Source organism: Amphiprion ocellaris, chromosome 3 (assembly GCF_022539595.1).
Source record: "Amphiprion ocellaris isolate individual 3 ecotype Okinawa chromosome 3, ASM2253959v1, whole genome shotgun sequence".
Classification (NCBI taxonomy): Eukaryota; Metazoa; Chordata; class Actinopteri; family Pomacentridae; genus Amphiprion; species Amphiprion ocellaris.
In genome coordinates, this window is record NC_072768.1 from 8,522,796 (window position 1) to 8,543,491 (window position 20,696).

The 20,696-nt window shown below is 42.7% G+C and overlaps 1 protein-coding gene across 9 annotated transcripts in view; it reads right to left on the reverse strand.

Annotated features, from left to right (window-relative positions):
• The window catches only part of frmd4a (FERM domain containing 4A), a 103,607-nt gene that overhangs the window by 25,487 nt on the left and 57,424 nt on the right, over window positions 1-20,696 (reverse strand). For 8 of the 9 annotated variants that reach the window (XM_023264733.3, XM_023264734.3, XM_035945695.2 and 5 more), the window contains 3 exons: window positions 7,912-7,977; window positions 3,167-3,261; window positions 1,256-1,348 (listed from right to left, as the gene is read on the reverse strand). In XM_023264733.3, coding sequence (XP_023120501.1) covers window positions 1,256-1,348; window positions 3,167-3,261; window positions 7,912-7,977 — 254 coding nt within the window. Of the gene's footprint in view, window positions 1-1,255; window positions 1,349-3,166; window positions 3,262-7,911; window positions 7,978-10,413; window positions 10,964-20,696 lie in introns of those variants that run through there. The other variant, XM_023264735.3, reaches the window with a different exon arrangement.

Consider the following 20,696-nt stretch of genomic DNA (forward strand, 5'->3'; position numbering starts at 1 on the left):
AACAGGCTACGCACGACGACAGCTATGTTCTAAGAATATGATTTTGCTATACAATCACCTCATTGTGTCATGTCTCAGGCTGTGGTGTAAATGTCACCCTGGAAATGACTACTCAGAGACATTGTTTACTGGAGTTAATGTGCGTCACGTTACTAAGTATGTTGCTAACACAGACTCAGTCCCTGGGGTGTATGACATCATCTAGCCATGTTTGTATGTGGGGGACAGGGAACACCAGCAGACACGAAACAAAGACTTGGCTTTCCCTGTCAGGTTCTATCTAAGGATGCTTGTGTGTGTGTGTGTGTGTGTGTGTGTGTGTGTGTGTGTGTTTGTGTGTGTGCGTGCGTGCGTGTGTGTCTGTTTTGGGCAGAGAGTCAGTTGGGAGGGCTGTGTTTTTTTCAGAAAATCTTTTCTCAGGTAGGTGGCTTTTTGTTTTCCTCATTTCAATAGTCTATTGAAGATACAGCACCCACAAATGCAATCAAAAAATACACAAAAACATGCACTCTTTGTGTTTCTGTGCCATATACACATAAGATCCGATGCCTGTGTGTGAATCAGGAGTGTTTTATGTAAGACTGGGGCCATTGTATGAGCAGTACAAAGGGCTGAAAGAGGAGTATGGAGCTGTGGCATAATTTCATAACCCTGTCATGGCAGGTCAAAGAAGAGCTGGCTTTTAACTGAGGAGATGACGCCAATAGAGCAACAACAAGAAGGGCACATTGAAAGGGGATCTGTTTCATAAATGGTTGAGTCAAGTACCAGGGCATTTTCTGCACTGTTTAGTGTAGCATTGACAAGTGAAGCTTGAACAAACGAGTCTACAACAGCTTTTGCGAAACTGCTTTTACACAAAAACACACAACACTGACATACACAAGGAATGGTGACTTCTCTTCCTATAGGCAAGCATTCTGCTGTCCTGTTTGGAGTATGGCATTTTGTAGTCACCATGGAGCCATGTGGTGAGATTTGCATGCACTGCATACTGATGAGATTTAAGTGGCTCATGATTGGCTGAGAGGCCCCATGGCGGGAGTTAAACACTGGGGTCAAAGTAATTTCATAGGGGTCTTTCACAACTAATCTGTTATTACCACATGAATGTACAGTAGGTGCATACCCAAAATATACAGACACACTCAATTGTTCTTTCTCTTTTCCCACACACATTGAATCACCACTTCTAATCAGAAAGCGATTTGTGTAAATTTGCTTGAAGTGATGACAGTGCTGAAGACAGACTCACCTGACACAGAAGTAGAGGACAATGGGACCAGACTTCTTGGGGAATTCGTGTTCTAATACCCTTCGGTCCAGTTGCAGCCAGCTAAAATGGCCCCTGATGACATAAAACAAACAAACAACCAATCAAAGCTATCATTCACAGATGTTATAATATATCCAACAAGAATAAACAAAAGTTCATCTCATTACACTGAACATTTTCTCCCAAAGCCTCCCCATCTGTCTTCTCCTATTACAATTTCTTCCCTTCTGTCCCCCCACCACCACCTCTCTTCCCCTCTCCACTCTTTTTTTCTCTCCTGTTTCCAGCAGAGAGAAAAACTGCAGAGACAGCTTGTCACCCTGGTTACCCTGCATGGTCTCCTGAGCAACTGAGCAACATCTCTCTCAAACTCTCCCTCCTTCCCTCTCTTATCTCCCTCTTTTCCCCCCACACAGCCTCTTTGACCACTGACTGGTCAAAGCCGAGGCGTCTGCTCTCCCCAGGCACACATAACAAATCTACACATCATAGAATTATCCCTGGGGGACTAAGACAGCAAAGCGGATACTGCTTTGCTGAACTGACATTAGCAACAGTATGTGTCACAGAGTTGTAAATGCCACAGAACAGAGGCCAGTCTTGCTTGACATCAATGGTTGCATGAGATAAAACAAAAAAAGAGGAACATAAAGGTCATGGCAATGTTTGCCTGTATGTAAATCAGAGACACGTCTGTGTGGCTGTCAGCTGCTGTGCTTCCATCTTTCCAGGGTCACAAAACACAATAAAACTAATTTGAATGTCATTTTTGCATTTCAAGCACAGCCTTCTGGCAGTCATAGACTCATGATCTTTGCTATCCCAGAGCAAGACAATCAGAGCTTCATAACATCAGAACCCTTCATGAAAAGGGATTCTGTCATACATCAGTTAATGGTTGAATATGACAGTTGAAATGGCCACGATTCTTTGTTTTGCCTAGAAGGTTGGCAGCAATGGTTGAAAAACAATCCCCTTTTGTTTCTAAAAGACAAATGAAACCCATAAATTAGATATGTATGTATATATATATATATATATATATATATATATATATATATATATATATATATATATATATATATATATATATATATATATATATATATATATATATATATTTGAGAGCCATTTAATAATTAAATAAGTCTACATAAAACAAAAACAAAGCAGTTAAGTATACAAAAGTACACTGATAATTCCTTAGGAAAAACTGCAACAGCTACATTTCTAAAGCGGTGCTTTTGTACATCTGTACAACTCTTTATTTAATAATAGCTTTTCAACACTTTTCAGATTTCTTCATTAATGCAACAATGTTCAGCCAGAGGGTATAGTTGTAATGGAACACCAGTCATGTGGAAACACATTTGCAGCAAAAACATTTAAAATGATAAACCCCAAAGTGAATGCATTTAAATGTGTTTTGGCTTTTTCAAGTCATTGCTTGGGGCAACACATTATGCTTAAAACAGTATGATATTTGGTTCCTATATTTCTGTGACTACAATTATGCTGACCATCGCATCACTGTCAGTGGTTTCAGGCAATAATTACAAGTTCATTTGTTTTCCAAGAAAAAAAAAACATGACCATGTTCACATTAAATTCACTCTACTGTCCTATTTGTTTAGCAGCAGAATTGGTTGCATGTAAACTTTGATACTAACTTTGCCTATAATTTGCTTACAGTATGACATAACCCACACGCTGCTTTAAAAATTTCCCTACTAACAATGACATATCAAAACTGCAGGTAGTCTGGATGTAGTTACAGTGGTATGAGCAGCACTGAAAAACACAATCCAACAAACAAGATGAACTGAAGAGATACTGATGCATCATGTGCATTATAGTTTTCAGTGGAATTAATTTTTGAATGTGACTTACGTTTCATCTGTGTATGCAATTCCAAAGTACTCCTTCTCCTTGAGGTTGAAGTGAGATGCCACAAGGTCCAGCAAGTCCTTAGCCATCAGCTTGGGCTGCAGGGAGGCAGATATATTACGTTGGGTTAGGTTATCGTATTTATGAGTCTTGTGCGTGAGTGCAGAGGTTTATCACACTTGTAGTTTAATTGTTACAAGTACATGTGTTAAAGTTTTGTGCTAATGTACTGTAAGAGCCATTGATTTACTGCAATGACTAAGCATTTTGACAAACGCTAGGGAAAAGAGGAAAAGAGCAAGAGAGGAGGCGATAAATGAGAGAGAGAGAAAGCACGAGAAAGATGGATGGAGTGGGTGGATGTGCTGACAGTGCAGGTACCCTGCCCTCCCTCCTCTCTCCTTTCTGACACACACCTCCACTGCAGAGTCATGGCTCTGGGATGAACCACTGTATTGCAGAGAGAGCTGCAGCTAGCACAACAGCTTCCTAGCTAGGGAATATCGTGAAAAAAAAAAATGTCCAACCATTATGTGATGACAACCACCATTCAAAACAACACCCACAGCATGCAGATCTTTAAGCCAAGCAGAGGCCAGGGACTGCTGCCATATGCTGCTGGTTTGTCACATCCTGAGTAACAGTACGCCCGACCCTGAGGTTAACCATGGGTGTGCCTTGCTGCCTACATTTACACACACGCACACACAGACACACACTTACGCACGAACATATGTGCACACACAAGCCCATGCACAACGTACAAACAGCACACTCCCAGCATACAGAGGGAATACATGTGATGGGCTACATAGGATAAAGGACGACAGGAGGTTTTTGTATGAAACTAAATATCCACACGCATGCACACACACCACACAGCTATACCATAGTGTCATGGCACATATATCCTTAAGAATCTAGTCCCACTGTCCTGTAATATATCTACTCACTGCAAAGCTACAACTTCAGTGTCAGAAGCTGCTGAGAGCTATTTAAAGAGAAGGAGGTGATGTCATACAGATACCCTGCACACACGCACATGCACACATCTCTACTGACCTAGATCCCATATAAGCACGACGCCTACAGTGATCCTGCTACACATAATAGCTCTGGAGAAATCACAAGTGAAAAAAAGAGCAGTAGAGAGGAGTAAACATACATAGGTTGATCTGGCTGTACATTCCCATGTAAAAGATTGTGTTCAACAGAAAACAACCTAGCTACTGTATTACCACAGGGACAATGCTATCGCTATGTCCCTGTGGTCTAATTCTACTACAAATCCCTACAGTGCTGGGACAATAAAGACTGCCATACTGCAAAATTACAGAATATTGAGATTATCAAATAAACTTTCAATGCATTTGTACAGCAAAAATAATTAACTTGCGTCCCTCAGCAACAAATAAGATCATGAATGTGTTAAATTTGCATTTCTCCTATAGTTGCATGTTGTTTGTACATCACAACCAGACTGGCCTACTTCTATGTGTATGGCCTGATCTGTTTGACTCAGACAAAATTAGTATTCCCATTCACAGTGGCTTTGATTGGCTGTTATTTCTCAAAATGGAAGAGCAGGAACTTGTGAGATCAACACTCAATGCCTTTGAAGTGCTCAGCATATTTTAGAAGTGGAAATTTTAGGTCTGAAACAGGGCTATCTTTATAGCATTAGCAGTAATACATGTTTTGGTTCAGTGTGAGAAACATGCAGTGGTGGTCTTTCATTACCACAGCAGTCAACTGTCTAGGCGATAATATCAATTAAACGGCATCAGTGTCACCACAGGGTAACACAACGATAAGGACACATGGCTTACGCAAAGTAAAGTATTGGAAAGATGATATGGAGATAAAATAAACCTTAAAAACACTATTGAGTGTCAGAAGTGCATGGCTGAAGTTGAACACAGAAAGCTTTAATGTAAGGTTTGGCTGAGCTTCTCAAAACAGCATTGTTATGAATACCAAGCAGACTGTAAAAATTACACTGGCAGCACTGGATAGTTTAATTGAGTTTGCTTCTCTCTTCAAGCAACTACACCCACCCTCTCCACAAGCATGCACTACAGCTTATCTGTAAGATTGCAGATACCAATGTGTAGTAATGCTGGAGAAGCTACCAAAAGTAACACAGACAGTGAATGACAGGCAATAAAGTAAGCGATAAAGCACACTAAACATGCACACAATAATAGAAGCACGCACTCCAGAAATATACATACAGTGCAGACACATTACATACATATACACACAGTATGCAGCCATCTATCAGACAGTGCAGCTCTCTGCTAGCTTAGACAGCATTACTACTAATAGATATTTAGCTGGTGCCTCCTCAGCAGCACAGGTAATTAACAGTGTAAGAATTACAGGGAGGTGCAAGTGAGGAGGAGACACACTAAAGCTAACCCACAGTTAAGTGCCAAACACACAACAGTATCTCACTTGGCTGGCTGGCAGCAAGTCATGGCCCAGTGTCTGCAAACAGCTAGTCAGGCCTTTGGTGCCTACAGAACTGCTCGGATTTATGGGGCGTTAACTGATTTGTCAGGGGCAGTTCATTGAGTCCAAGGCTGTGTAAGGATAACATTTTTAGCCATATATCCTGCATTAATTTACGTTTTTTAATCCCAAAAGTCTAGCTTTGATATTTCAGCTAATGCTCTGAAAACAGACTTATGTGGTGGCACTTCCACGTCATGGTTCATCACCAGACATCTTACAGTAAAACCCCTAAAGATTCGCTGTGTTAGCATGACGTCCTTCACAAAAATACTGACATGAAAGAGTAACGCTGTTACACAACTTAACCTAAATACCCCATTTTACTCTTCATACTAAACCACTCTTGCTAAGAAAGTAGGGGTTAGAATTAGGTTAACCCCACCCAGCGGACTACCTGGTAGGCTCCAAAGCGCCCATCTTTACAACCTGGTCAATAGGTGTGCCGTCCCTCTGGCACATAGTTCCCTGCCAATGAGGCATTGCTCCATAAAGAAACCACAGAGGACATGCTATCAAAGGTAGGAGGAAGGGAAAGAGGAAGAGGAAATGGGTGAACGGCACTTTTGGGATTAAACAGCTGGTCAATGTTGAAAGTCAGTGACAGAAGTGAGATCCAACTTTTTAGAGGCAAGTTGGCTAGCGTGTTTGGCATGACTACAGAAGTTTAAATGAAAACCACAAAAAGGACAGACTTGAACACAAGGCTGCTGCATGATCAGTAAAGACATTCGCTTTTAAAAAATCTGAAAAAGGCAATTATTTTCACTGCTAATGAATTATGAACATTGCTTGAAGAAAATTGTTTTTGCAAGTGAATGGAGGACTTGACTGCTTCATAGTTCAGTGGAAAACTAAGAATAATGTCCTAATTCTCTTTGGTCCTAGTAACAACAAGCTGTATCCTAAATAACATCCACTTTTCTGGCCGTATTATCATTCCTCCTCTCCTGCTAATACTATTGCCAATCTGTAAAATATTATGTAGTAAACAGAACTGATTTTATCACTTAACTTATTTGTACTGTACTGCTTTACATAAACGCTACTTAAAACTAAGAATGTTTGTGTTCAGTTTCTCAACTTTCAGTGTGTTTATTTCCTTGTTATGTTCTCTCTTCATTGCAAAGAGGATAAAGAATGAGTAAAGAAACAGGATTGGTTGGACAAGGTATGGAGTTGCAGCAGTTGTGTTTGGAGATTTAGATGGAGACAGAGCTTGGGAATGGCAGGTAAAAGCAACCAAGTGGATGAATGAGAAAAGAAGATATGGAGAGTGAAGAGCGGAAAGCCAGAGAGATAGAGCAAAAGAGCAAGAGGAGCAGAAAGAAGCACCAACTTGAGAGAGAGGATCAGTTCTGGCAGAGTAATCAAATCAGAAAGTCAGCAGACCTATCCTTGGCTCTCCCCTCCATTTTCTCCTCTCTATTCCCATCCCTTTAGTGTCATCTCCTGTCTCTCCATTTCTGAGCTCTCATCTCCCTTTTCTCTTTCTCTCTCAACCTCCTGAGTTTGTGTGTCAATCTGTCTATTCTCCGCCTGCTCCTCTTCTCCTGTTCCAGGGCAATTACTTCCTTTTGTCTTTCTCTCTTTCCACAGGAATCGCCTAATGGTCAGACCAAAGGCAGCTAAGGGAGGTTAGGAAAGAGTGGAAGGAGCTTCTAATGAGTATGTTTCAGTTTATCAAGCCAAACCGTAAGAGAGCAAAAGCGATGACAGAAGCCAATGTAAGTAACACTCAATGAGGAAAATGCATAGAATAGAAAGCAGACCAGAGGAGAGCTACAGCAGAGATTGCTAGCTGATAAGGCATGGGGCTCTAAATGGCAAAGGAAAGAGAGACGGGCTTGTTCAGTACTACAGAAAGGCCTGCTGGGAAGACTTAAGGGTGAAAGTAGGGTCAGTTTAGGAGAAGGAAGGGTTTCTGTATTGGACTCATTAGATTCTACCTCTAAGTCTGGGTGTATAAGTTAAACTAGGACAGTAACTTAGAGCTGAATGCACGCCTGTGTGTGTCTTTACGTGTGTGTTTGGAGAGATCAGGTGAACGCCAAGAATGCACAACGTCACCTACTGCTGACCAAATTTCCCTTTGTCAGCAATAATCAAGTCCCCTAGGAAGGAAGACATCGCCTCTCCCTTTTCTAAGGAAATGAGAATCTGTAAAGTGAGAATGCAGAAAAAAAAACAGAGCTAGAGGAGGAAGTGGAGGAAGAGGAGGAGGAGACACTCACCTGTACGAGAAGCTCCAGCTTCCTGTCGTCCAGGAGATGGACCTGACATCGCCTCCCCTCAGTCATCTGAAAAACAGAAGAAAAAATACAAGGAATGCTAATTAATACACATGTTTATACCTTAATTACAGATATTACATCTTATAAGAATACATATCTAAAACAGACTTTTGTATGGGTCACCGCTAATGTCAGTCATGCAAAGAAAATTCATATATTGTGGTCACTCATATCAAACAACAACATGATGCAACCCCACATCAGTTAGTACAGTATGTGAACCTTGTGCTGTATGGAAAACATTACGTTTGCATGTCTGTGCAGCATCTCAATGAAGTCTTAACAAGGTTAGCTGAGCTAACTACACACAATGGATCAATAGAGACAACGTCCTGCTACTCTGTTCCTCATGGACATTTCTCACATTCTTCCTTGATCAGGAAATCTATTTTCCATCAGAGGACTTGTGACCACAGAGAGTGAAGCTGCCTGCTGACTATGCTCACCAGAGCGTTTGTCTGTGTTGCTGATACAAGGTTTGCTGAATAGAGCTGCACAAAAAAGAGAAAACAGACAATATCCGTCTGCCAAGTTCAGGCGTAAACAGTGAAGCAGGTGCAATGATGAAACAGTCAACTGTGGGAAAACACGAGTAAGACCAAATATTTCACCTGACAAACACAGCCAAGCCATCTCGAGCAGCCACAAATCCAAGGCTTAAAAATTCTGTGCAGAAATAAAGTCTGACATTTGGAAACGAATGAACAAACTGTACCAAAGTCTTCAGCACGTTAGGGAATGTTTGTGTGTCAGTGTATGCATGCGTATCCTGGTGTTTTTCAGCACGTGGAGTTTCTCCACAATTTACCAGGAAGTGTGGACCCTGAGGAACACAAACACCCTCTGGCTCCTCCCACACTTCCCTCACATCTGGGAAATGGGGACTGGATGGGGATGGAAGGAGGGAGGTGTATGTTGGGATAAGAAAATGTTGGAGAAGAAGGAGAAGGAAGAGACATCCTCAATGTCAAACATTTTATGAGAACTCCTGCCAAAACATGAGCACAAGCGTAACCGGTTTGTAACTCTGTACCACAATGATCATAGCGGTCACCTGAGGCTATTGCAATTTGGTAAGGGTGTGTCTTCTTCAGTGGAGTTTAACGGACACCTACTTTCTCACCATCCATGCCAACTTGCATCAGGGTGGCAGCTGAACGTGAGACTTTAGCAAAGAGATGAAGACACGAGAGAAAGCGAGGGAAAGAAGTGACATAGCTGTGCCTCAAGACTCATCCCTGTGTGAACTCTCCTCAATGGTTGCTAGTGTGTGTGTGTGTGTGTGTGTGTGTGTGTAGTGCATGTGTGTGGGTGAGCGTGGCTTCTAGCCGCTCTGCAGGATTCAGTTTACCCTCCCACTCCCCATTGATCTCCTGTGGTTTGAGGGTTTAGATTGGGTGCACCTGTGCACACAGTCAGTGACACACACACCCTTACATTTTCCAACGTCGCCTTTTGTTTTCATTTGCTGCCCTCCTGTCTTGGAGTTACATTACCTTCCCAAAACTTTCTGTGTTTATACTGTATACAGCAATTTTAATTACGACCATAACTGCTGAGCGGCGGGTCAGTGGTGCAGACATGTTTTGTTGTAAAAGTAGCATAACAACTCTGAGATGACACAAATAGATCAGCTGCAAGCTCCTTTCTCAATTACTGTGGACAGAAGAGAGGACAAAACTGCAGTATACTGACCAAAACATCTTACTTTAGTATCTTGTCTGCAGAATAGTTCAAACTGCAATGCAGACAGTGTACTGTATACACTCTCACCAGCACTCAGCTTGAGGCACCTGGGAATACAGCAAACCTTAACGTCAAGGTAACAAATCACCGCCCCGAGGCTAAAATTAGGCAGCCCAATCTGGCAGACACAGATGCTTATTGGTTTTAGTCATAAAATTCACTTTGTGGTATTGGGCACATGCTACTGAGCTTCTATCCACCATGAAACCAAATGTCATAAAGTCTCTATGAATAGCTTGGTGGGCTGAAAAGCGAGAAAATGAGGAATATTTCAACCTGATGTAATGCTGCTACAAATATGAGCTACTAAATCTTCAAAATCTCTGACCAGACACAGCATCCTGACACTGAGACATGTTGTAAACATTACAATGTAGTTCCACTGAGGGAAACAGACCCTAAAAACACATGTGGTTGTAGCTGCTACACCTTGTAATAGTGTGATTCATCCTCAATGTAATCCACCAACATTTCTGACCCATTACTAGTCAGGTTTAAACTGGCTAACACACATCTCCAGGCCTGACTCACTGGCAAGATTGGAAAAAAAGAGACTAAAAATGAAGACTATAAGCTCACAGTGCTGTATAAAGCAGCCATGTTCGCAGTGTTTCATTATTTCGCCAAATTACAGACAAACACAGACAGTTGACAGTGATGCTCGGTCAGCGCCTGCGACAACGTTATCATTAGTACCTTTCAAACAAACGCTCCCGGTGACGCTTCCCACGCAGAAACCGGCTCCAAGAAGCGGGTAGAAAAAAATAACACAACCACAATTATTAATCCCAGAAAGACACGAGTCGCGTTACTGCCAGAAAATCGTCAAAAAACACCAATTTTCCTGGCCGGCCTAGAGGAGGAGGCACATCAGCATCCATGTTTGTGTCCATTAGTTAACGTTAGTTGCGAAGCGGCGGCGCAGCTGTATCCGGTAAACACCGCCGTTATCTCATATCTCCGCCGAAAAAAATGAAAAAACTAATTCACCGTTTTTCTTTCCGAGGCTGCTTTGCTCTCTCATCCCTCCTTGCGAGAAAGCATGAGAGCCTCACGGCGTCAGTCCGCCAGCACACTCCCCCCCTCTCTGGCTCTTTTCTCGCTACCGGCACCGAGAGATAAGCGGTGGGGGACCGTACCAACGGTCAGCAGCCGCGGGGGACGACGGGAAGAAAAGCGGCGCGTTCCGGTCACTTCCCACCTATGTTTCTTTCGCCTGTCATCGGGAGTTGCTTCGAAAAAAAAAAGAACGAGGAATAATGGAGGCGAGATGTTGGGGGCGGGGAGAGGAGGAGATGAGGGGGAATTTTCTGCAGCAGCCATGAGAAACTGCAGACCTCGATCCGTGTGTGTGTGTGTGTGTTGTCTATATGTGTATGTGTGTGTGTGCATGCACCCAAACAGGCATGTGTCTGCAGAGCACACACACCAATAGTCTGCCGTTAAACCAAGTGATAAATAACAACGATCCCAGTCTGCTTTGCTCCATGAAACCAGCCCTACTTCCAGAAAACTGCACCCTTAGTGGAGGGAAGTAGGGTCCCTATCCTCATATGACTGATCACTTTACACCATACTTGCAGCCTAGGCTGTACTTTGACAGATTTCCATAGTATTTGATGATTATCTACTATGTAAAGCAAATTGAATTTCCCAACATTGGAGGTTTCATTTGGTACGAGCCTTTTTTTTTCTTACCCTTTGCAATCCCTACCAGATCCCAAGATGTCCTTTTTCTTTTTTTCTTCAAGAAAGGTGCGCGCAGCACTGCGCATCAGCCGGAGCTGTCATTGGCAGGGCAGCTCAAATGAAATTTCGTTGTATATGAAAATGTGCAATGACCAATAAAGATTGATTGAAATGCAAGTAAGAATCCAGTCTCCCTGCATTTTCAAACACACATCTCCTTGTCTGAATGAGCTCTGGACTTCAGTCCAGTGTAGCCGTTGGACCAGCTCTCCCTCTCTTTTTTTCCCCCCCTGTATGACCTAAATTGGGCACTTGTGTTCACCTTACACAGCTGGAACGGCAGCCGTTTGAAACCACAGGCTGTTAACAAAATCAATCTGGTTTATGGTACCATAAATAGATACTAATGTGTGCAGCAAAGGCACGGCTGAGCGAGCCTATAGGCTACCCCTCTGTCAATACAGTGTTTGCATGACTCAGCTAGTGTGTTTTCTATTGTACATGGATAAATCCTTGTGTTGTGAAAACAGTGAGAGGCCACATGTAAAGCACACATATTTAATCTGTCAGCGTCTAGGATACCTGACGTTTTGTTGTCTGTAAGGATTATCTTAACTTTGCACACTGTATGTAATAAATACAGTTCGTTTGAGCCAAAAACACCATTTCTGAAATATAGACTAATCCTAACTTGCAGCATTCATCACAAATGCTCCCTTCCCAGACATTGAGCAATATGAAGATGCAATTAACTTTAATGTGCTTGGCTTTGCTGCTACCATAGCATATGCTGCAACCCCCAAAATTCAGCTTAGTTTGCTAAATGCAGAGGGTCACATGAGAAATGAGGAGGTGTATCCTTTCCCTCCTCTGCTGGATTTTTCTGTTTCTGGATATTTTTGGCCTGCTCCAGACACCGGAAACTGGTCTGTCCAACTTAAACATCTCCAGATGACTCTCTCTTTGGCTTTAATACATACACCCGGCCCTCGTTTTCTTTCTCCGGTCAAATACATATCTCCCTTTATTGGTAGCTTCCTCAGTTTGCTATCACAAGGGCCCTGTTGTTTGACTGATGCAAGGCAGGGAGAAAGAAAGGGGGACAAAGCAGGCAGTGGAGCAATGGGGCAAAGCTGACAAAGACAGGAGAGGGAGTGCAAAGGAAAAAAAAATTACAGAAGCAAGATCCTGAACGCTTAAACTACATGAGTTTATGAATTATTGTTCCTGTTTGGAATGGATGTGTGTAGCACCGGAGAAGCTGAATGAATTCACTAAAATAAGAGAGAGAGGAAAAGGAAGGAAGAAAGGAAGCAAGTCAGGAAAGAACAATAACAAGCAGCTGTGATTTAGTGCGCCGCTCTGTCCAATGTTCATACCACTTATCTTCTCTATACATGCTCACCTTTCTGTGACCTACGCAGAGTATTGCCAAGAAGCACAAGGTGAGAAACACTTGTAGGTGTGATATATCTGGGCTCTGACTTGAGCCTTGTTATGGAGCCAGTGGACTTCTATTCTGGGCTGAGGTGTGGGTGTAATGAGGTGCTGATCTGGTGCATTTCTACGGAGTTCGGGTCCAAAGGGAAAGATGTGAATGGGTGAGGCGGGTTTAACAAGAGGTGGGCGTTAGAGTCGGCTTTTAGGGTCGAGCAGGGGAACGGGGTTTGATGGTCTGTGCTGGAAAAGGTAACCTATATTGGCGGAGTGTGATATAAACACCGCCGAACGGTTAATTGAAGCAAGATGGAGAATCTCTTTAACCCTGACTCTGGGACGCTGCGGTAGGCATTTAGGTCCGACACACAAGCTCTTCTCCTTCTCCGTCCTGCTCGTCGTCTGCTTCCCTCTCATATTTATGGAGACTAAATAAACACACACTCTTAAAAACGTCACTTTGAGAGCAAGCGCGCTCTGACACAAGCGGTCCGATGATGATTTATGACGCTGAGATCATTAGATCTGAATAGGCTTCATGACTCGTCGGCAGTTTTAATGCAACAGCATCTACATATGGTGCAGATTAGAATACAACACAAGAATTAGGGAGGGAAAACACTCTCAATAGGCTACAGTTTTAGCTCAGTTCCTGGCTTATTTTAAACCTGATGGAAAAAATAATAACATGTCTTCTTCCCCATCTAGTGCTTCATGTGAATGAGATGGAGCAGGGAGGGTCAGAGAAAGGCAGCCAGGAATGTCTAGAGAAACGACTGACCGGGAGAGATCTGTTTTGTTTGTTCAAGTGTGTGTGTGTGTGTGTGTGTGTGTGTGTGTGTGTGTGTGTGTGTGTGTGTGTGTGTGTGTGTGTGTGTGTGTGTGTGTGTGTGTGTGTTTTTGTGTGTGTCTGTGAGCTCCACCCTCCCTGCCCGTGAGTGACTTTGGGACTGAAATGTGGTTCCAGTTAGGGCGTTTTTTTAAAATCAGAAACATACTGGCACTTCAAACAAAGGGGAGATATTTCTGTAGCCAGCTCTGCTTTGTTCTTATTTTACTACAAACCTCCATTCCCAGACTTTCACCAAAAATACAAAAGCTTTCCCCCCTCCTTATTTCTACATGCAGTCACAACTTTGACTAAAACTGACAGATGGAGACGTTTATGAATTTTAAATACGTGGGCACTTTTACTGGGAATAGAGCTGTGAGGTGTTTAAAGACATCGGGGATCGTGCCTTATTCGAGTATTTTGTGTGATCCAAAGTTTTGCTGCGCTGAATCCACACAAATCCATCTCTGCCTTCACATCTTAAGTTCAACTTCACGGCCATTTGTACCCAAAGGGGCGCTCAATTCCCAATGAACTGGAAAGATGGGGGTATCATTTCTTGGCACATGATATAAAGTGCCAGAAGACAGTTTTACATGCTTTCTACACAGACACACACACACGTTTCATAAAAACATACATGTATCAACAGAACAAACTTCCATCATAGGCCCTCTAAATAATACGCAGACTACGAGCAAAGCCAGTTGTTTGCACTCTGCAAGAAAGACTCTGTTGTGTGGACGGAAAACACAAATAAAAAGGGGAACGATAACACAGGAAGACAGAATATTATTATTTTGCTCTGGTGCAGTCAATTTGAATATGCCTTGTAGTCATAACATTTACAACTTAATCTTGTTCTTGCTGGGATGGTATGAAATTCTTCCCCTCGTTCTTCACAGATTCTCCACTGAAAGGTCACATTGTCTGTTTCAAACATAATCAAATACTTTTCTGAAAACCAGCTATATTGTGCCTGTAACAGTGATGAGTTGTAAAGCGGTGTTCTATACTGTAAATTAAACATCTTACTTAGCTGACAATTAGAAACAAATTCATACAAAAGGCTGCTAATGGACATGAAAGCCACTGCATCCTCCTTATGCTTGTTCCATTTCCTTTCTTTTGCTTTCTTCATCCATTCTACTCTCTTATTTTAACTGTACTTTCTGCTGTTTCTGCTTTCACTGAGGCAAAATCTATATGGTTGAGAAAAAAACTGGGTCGCATAGATGTACACGTGTGCATGGGCACTCATAGAGAGTCTGTAGTTATATTTAAAACACTAAATTCTACAACAGAACCACAGCAAATGTCCCTTGTGATGACAGCCAAGAAGCTTCAAGTGCACAGTATGATGATACAGCGCCACAGTGTGTCAGTTTGAGTGCATAGCAGCACCGGCCGCTGTGGTTAGTGTGTGCGCAGGCCACGTTCTTGCATGCTATCTACAGTTTGTGCATGTTTGTACTTGATGTCTTTTAGACTGTTTTGCTTCTTCACGAGGATGAGCTGTACTGAAAATAGTCAAAAGGGATTATTCCACTAAGGACGGACAAGCCGCATTTCTTCCACAGTTTCTAATTTTCTCTCTGTCCATGTCTGTCCTCACTATCAGATTACTTTTCCTGGTCAGCTTTGCCCTTTACTGACACAGATTGGACATTCCTTAAATTCCAATCCAAAGGGAGCAGTTGGTTGATAAAGCCACCAAGAGCACAATGGCCGTGTGGCTATATAATGGCTATATATATTTTGTGTGTGCCACACATCTGCTCTGTGTTTCGGATTAAATGGATCTGAGTTGTTTCAGTAATTAAAGCATCTTCCAAGGAGAGACGGGGAACAAAGGCGACAGAAAGAGGGGTGGTCAGAGTGCCGACAAGCACCGAGGGTCAGGACAAATAGGTACGAGTGATGTCATGTCTTTTATCTCAATGAAACAGTCTTTGCGACCGTGAGGGGGGTTGATCTGTAAGGATGTGGACTGTCAACGAGAGTCACTCACAGGGGAAGGATCTTTTACCCCTACACCTTCTCTCTTCATCTATAATTCACACTGTGAGAAATCACTGTAGACCCGAGTGACCCTGTGTTCACTGATACTGCTGGCAACGCATGCAGAAAGACAGTGGCATAGAGTGGGGTGTTTGGTTCTGCAGTGCTAACAGTATCCTATATATAAATGTAGACAATGAGTTTGAACGTGTGTGTGTGTTTGTGTGTGTGCATTCTCTTTTAGCTTGTAAACCCACTGAACTATGTTGATTGATGAATTTTCCTCCTTGACCTCTTTTTGTCTCTCTTGCTTTTTTCTGTCTTTCTTTTGGTTGCTTATAAGCAAGTAAACAATATACACACTCTCACTCTCTCTCTTTCTTGCACACGCACACAGACACACACACACAAACACGCACAGACAAATTCACTTACACACAGCTTGTGGCCTAAACTCAAGGGCACTGTGTGCTGCAGAGCGGTTGAACTCCTGTGGCCTCTATCCCCTGTCCTGTAACTGGATAGAATACCAAACACTCGAATCCTTTAGCATGCTGAATATTAAACAGTGCTGTCTACAAAATCCTGTGTGTGTGTGTGTGTGTGTGTGTGTGTGTGTGTGTGTGTGTGTGTCTGTGTCACAGCCCTAATGTATTCTACTAGCCTATTAAACATGTACCCTGAAACCAGAACAGCAGGGTGGAGGAGAGCTTGGGGTAAAAACAAAATAATCTTTTCTTTGCCGATTTTGTCCTTGTGTGTGAGCGTGTGTGTGTGTGTGTGTGTGTGTGTGTGTGTGTGTGTGTGTGTGTGTGTGTGTGGTAATGCATGTAGGTCCAAAGACCCTCCAGGCTAATTAGAGAGACCGACAAAAAACAACATCACACAACGCACTGGCTTTACAGTAGCTCAATGAGCCTCCACCTACATAATAACCCTTCAACCCATTCACTTCTTTAGGCGAGTGGCATCGAAACATCCTGCATTGTCGACACACAAGCACATGCGCATAAATGTTTGACCAGCCTCAATGCCCCATGCTCGCCAGACGAAGATGCAAATAAAAGTTGTCATGGCAACTTTCTGGGAGATCTAGCCGTCTCTCTGCCATGTACACTCTGCCAGAAATGTAGGGCAACTAGAGGAGGAGGCGCTGCCACACAATGCTAAGACAATGTGACAGGCAAAGGTACGGCTCAGGGGTGTAGACTTAAAGTAAAAAGCCGTGCGATGAGGGCTTCCCTCACAAAGCGGTTCAATCCAGCTGATGGCAGCATCATGATCCCAAGATGGCAAAGATGAGGGAATTCTTTGCTCTAAAAAGTAAACATATACTTTAAATTTCACGAAGACAGAACCCCACCTGCTACACCCCCTTCCCACCTATCCCAGCTCCCCCTCAGGATATACTGGCTCAGATGATGTAAGAGGGTTTATCTGCTTGATCGGTTACAGGTATACACAGGAGAAACAAACATGTGCTTCAGCAGGGAAGATGGCGAGGCAAGAAATTCACAGAGGAGGAGTCTGAAAAGGGTAAATGAGACAGGAAGGACAAAAAATGGAATAAACTGAAAGTAAGGCAGGCAGAGAAATCGAGGCAACATAATAAAGAGAATAGAACCAAATGACAAATAAGAGGTGACAGGATGACCACGGTGCAGCCTGAGACCTGCTTTCATCTTCATCCAGGATGTAGTTTAAGGTAGTCTAATAAAAAACAGAGGAGTGAAAAAGAGCTATTAGTTGCACCACAAGCTCTGTCCTGCAGCCTGTCTGGTCTGCCTCCTCAGTGCTCCACAGTCAGGATTTATCAATCTGTAGCTTTGGTTCATTGCGGCTGGGCTCCATTACTACACACTTGATTCCTCTGAGCCAGTGTAATGAAAAATGACCCGGCTCATCTGCAGGGAGAGCCCTTTGGCAAGTATATGTGGTCTGTGTGTGTATGTGAGTGTGGGTGCAATTCCTCTTGTCCAAAGGGAATCCCGTCACAGAAAAGGTATTGAATGTCTTCCATTTGGCCTCAAGGAGAGCCAGGATCTGACAGCGGGGGGTGGATGGCTTTTTCTCAATAAATAAAAACACTTGATCAATCACACGGTTGCCGAAGGTCCAGATGAGAACTGGGCTCATTTTTTAACATTAAGTGATGGAATTATTTGTCAAAAGCTTGTTCTGTATTTTACAGCTTTGGACAACCTTAAAAAAAATCCAGGCAGTGGAGAGTTTCAAAGCCTGTGTGAGCGTGCACACATTACGTCTGTGATCTTTCAGCCTAGAGGACAGCATACTGACAGACAGACAGTTGGGAGGCATTTGATGTTTTGGATTACCTTAAAATGATGACTGATATGACAAATTAAGTGCTGCATGTTGCTGACCACGACTTTCCAAAGGACCATGGGAAATCAAATGGCGTAGCTTCACTTTGTCCAAACATTTGTGCGTCACGTTTTCCACTCTCACCACTAATGTGACAGATCCAGTAAGTTAGCTCCGAATATTTAGCCTCGGGGAAATATTCTGTCAATCAACTTTAAAAGTGCATGCAAAACTTTAAACCGCTGTTCGGTAAACACATGTGGACTCACTAGTGGAGGATGTAATATCCATACAAATAGAGGATCTGGGAGTCCCTGTGAGGGATTTCCTCAGATATTCGCCAGATTCCCGTAGTAATCCGTTGGGATTACCATTCTATACTGAATCCCCAACCTCTGAACTTAAAACATTATAAGCTCTTATATCCCCAACACTAATGCCACAGTTAAACCTATTGCTTTGCTCAATAGAAGGGGGACCACCTCCAAAAACCTTATATATCATGTCTGCTCTGGACACTCAGTTGCGGCTCTGGCCACGATTCAGACACACTTAGAGGATTTAAAGGGATACCATCCAGATTTATTATGTAGGCTGCTCAACCTTGGCCCATAAAACACTGACCAGATATTGCAACTCGTGTATTTTATCATGTTTAACATCTGAATGTGCTCCAACATGGCAACTGATATCTGGCAAAGTGTTCACATGTGGCAATATTTGAATATGAAATCAAAAACACTGTCAGTAATTCTTAGACAATGAATAATTTCTGTTCGATGCAACAATAATAGATGTTTTCCACTGAACAAAGTAGAACTACCATCTTGTTTTCATTCGATACCATGCCTCAAACCAGAGCAAGGGATTAGTCCTATGGGATGACTGCATGGCATGCGTGTGAGGAATTGAGTGTGCGAGCATGCAAACGCCTGTAATTAATCAAGAGAGTGGCCATCCTATCAAATAGAGTGACATATTCTCACATTACCAGATAAATTAGATTCTGGCGCAGCTAAGAAGCTTATAGATCGCAGTAACTACCTGATATCATTGCACATGTTCATATACATGGAGAAGGAGTGTTGTGCTTTAAATATTTAACATCAAACAAGGCTGCAAATCAGAACAAGACTCATCAAACACATTTATATCAACAAAATACAGATCGCAGATTAAACTGTGATCATGATTTATGATTTATGGAGTGGCAAGGAAATTCTAACTTACGGTTCAACTGCTGATGAATCTCCACACAAGGCTTTTTTTTTTTTTTTTTTTTACATTCAGACACCAGCAAGCCTTTTGCCCCCTCTCCTCTTTCACACACACACTTTACACTCACACAGTGGGTATTTGATAAACCTGGGAATGGAGCAGTGGAAATGTTTTCCAGACGAACTATGCAAATAAGACCTTCTCCCCAGGGAGACACTGTAAACGGCTTCAACCACCAACACATTTCACAGAGGCGTGTTTGTGTGTATGTGTGTGTGTGTTCATGTGTGAGCTTATGTAGGGATATCACACACAAACATGCCTCCAGCTAGTTGCCAACAAATTTGAAAATTAGCGAAAAAAACAAACAAAGCACTGGGAAAAAAAAAAAAATTGGGACAATGTCTGCTCTGGCCTTCCAGCCCTCCCCTCCACCAAACTTCTCTCTGCTGGTTCTGGGAAAAGATTTTCTCACATGCAGATCCTGACTTTGGCATTGAGAACAAAGATTGCTGCCAGACAGCAATAGTGATCAAAATTCCTCAGTAGGAAGTCACAAGTTCAGCTTCATCCTCTATCCAATAACTACTTGGCTGGAAAACAGGGGGAGCAGGGACAGAACAAGGTTAGGAATTAGCAAGGACACAGATTTCCCATTCTGGACATTTGCCTGCAGGTCGTGAGGTGATTTACTGACATCTGTTCCAGACAAATATCAGAACAAATGGATGGTAAACTGAACATGAGAGTCAGAGAGACCTAATAAAGTGACCTGAGTAAAACCATGACCTGATTCGGCGAGGCTGCTGGCAATCGCAGTGGACTCATCTTTCTAGAAATCCACTTTCTCGAAAACACCGCGGTTTGACTGAGCGCCCACAGCTTATCAGACAAGCAAAAGAAATAACCCAACAGATACAAATGAACTGAGACAGAAGAAAGATTGTGTATCTTAGATATTTTAGGGATGTGTTGCAGCGCCGCTGGTTCGTATCATAATGGAATTCATCAGTGGGAAAGGAATATAAGCCATGACAGAGCTTTTCTCACAGGAAACAGGACCAGATGAGCTCAGTGGGAGTAAACTGGCCTGGCTTTCGACCCTTAATGTGATCCATTAAAGCCTACAATGCAGTAGCGAGGTGTAATGAATATGCATGATAAATGTGATATAATGTGGGATTTTAAATATGTAGCAAACTTTTCAGTGGGACTGCGTTGCAAGGAAACAGCTTGGAATGAAGTTTATTTGCCATGTAGGAGAACCGGCTTCCTGTCAGCTTTTATTTGCAGGCGCTGTAACAGGAAATAAACCGAGTCTATCTAGGATGTTTATCTTGTCAAGTGGGAGAACATCTACAGGGATGCTGAGCACGCTGAGAATAAGTCACTTCAGATTCTTAAAAACATAACGATGGCTTGTAGTAGGTCTTGTGAGTTGCACTACTGTGATGACTGCAGGTGAATACAAAATTCC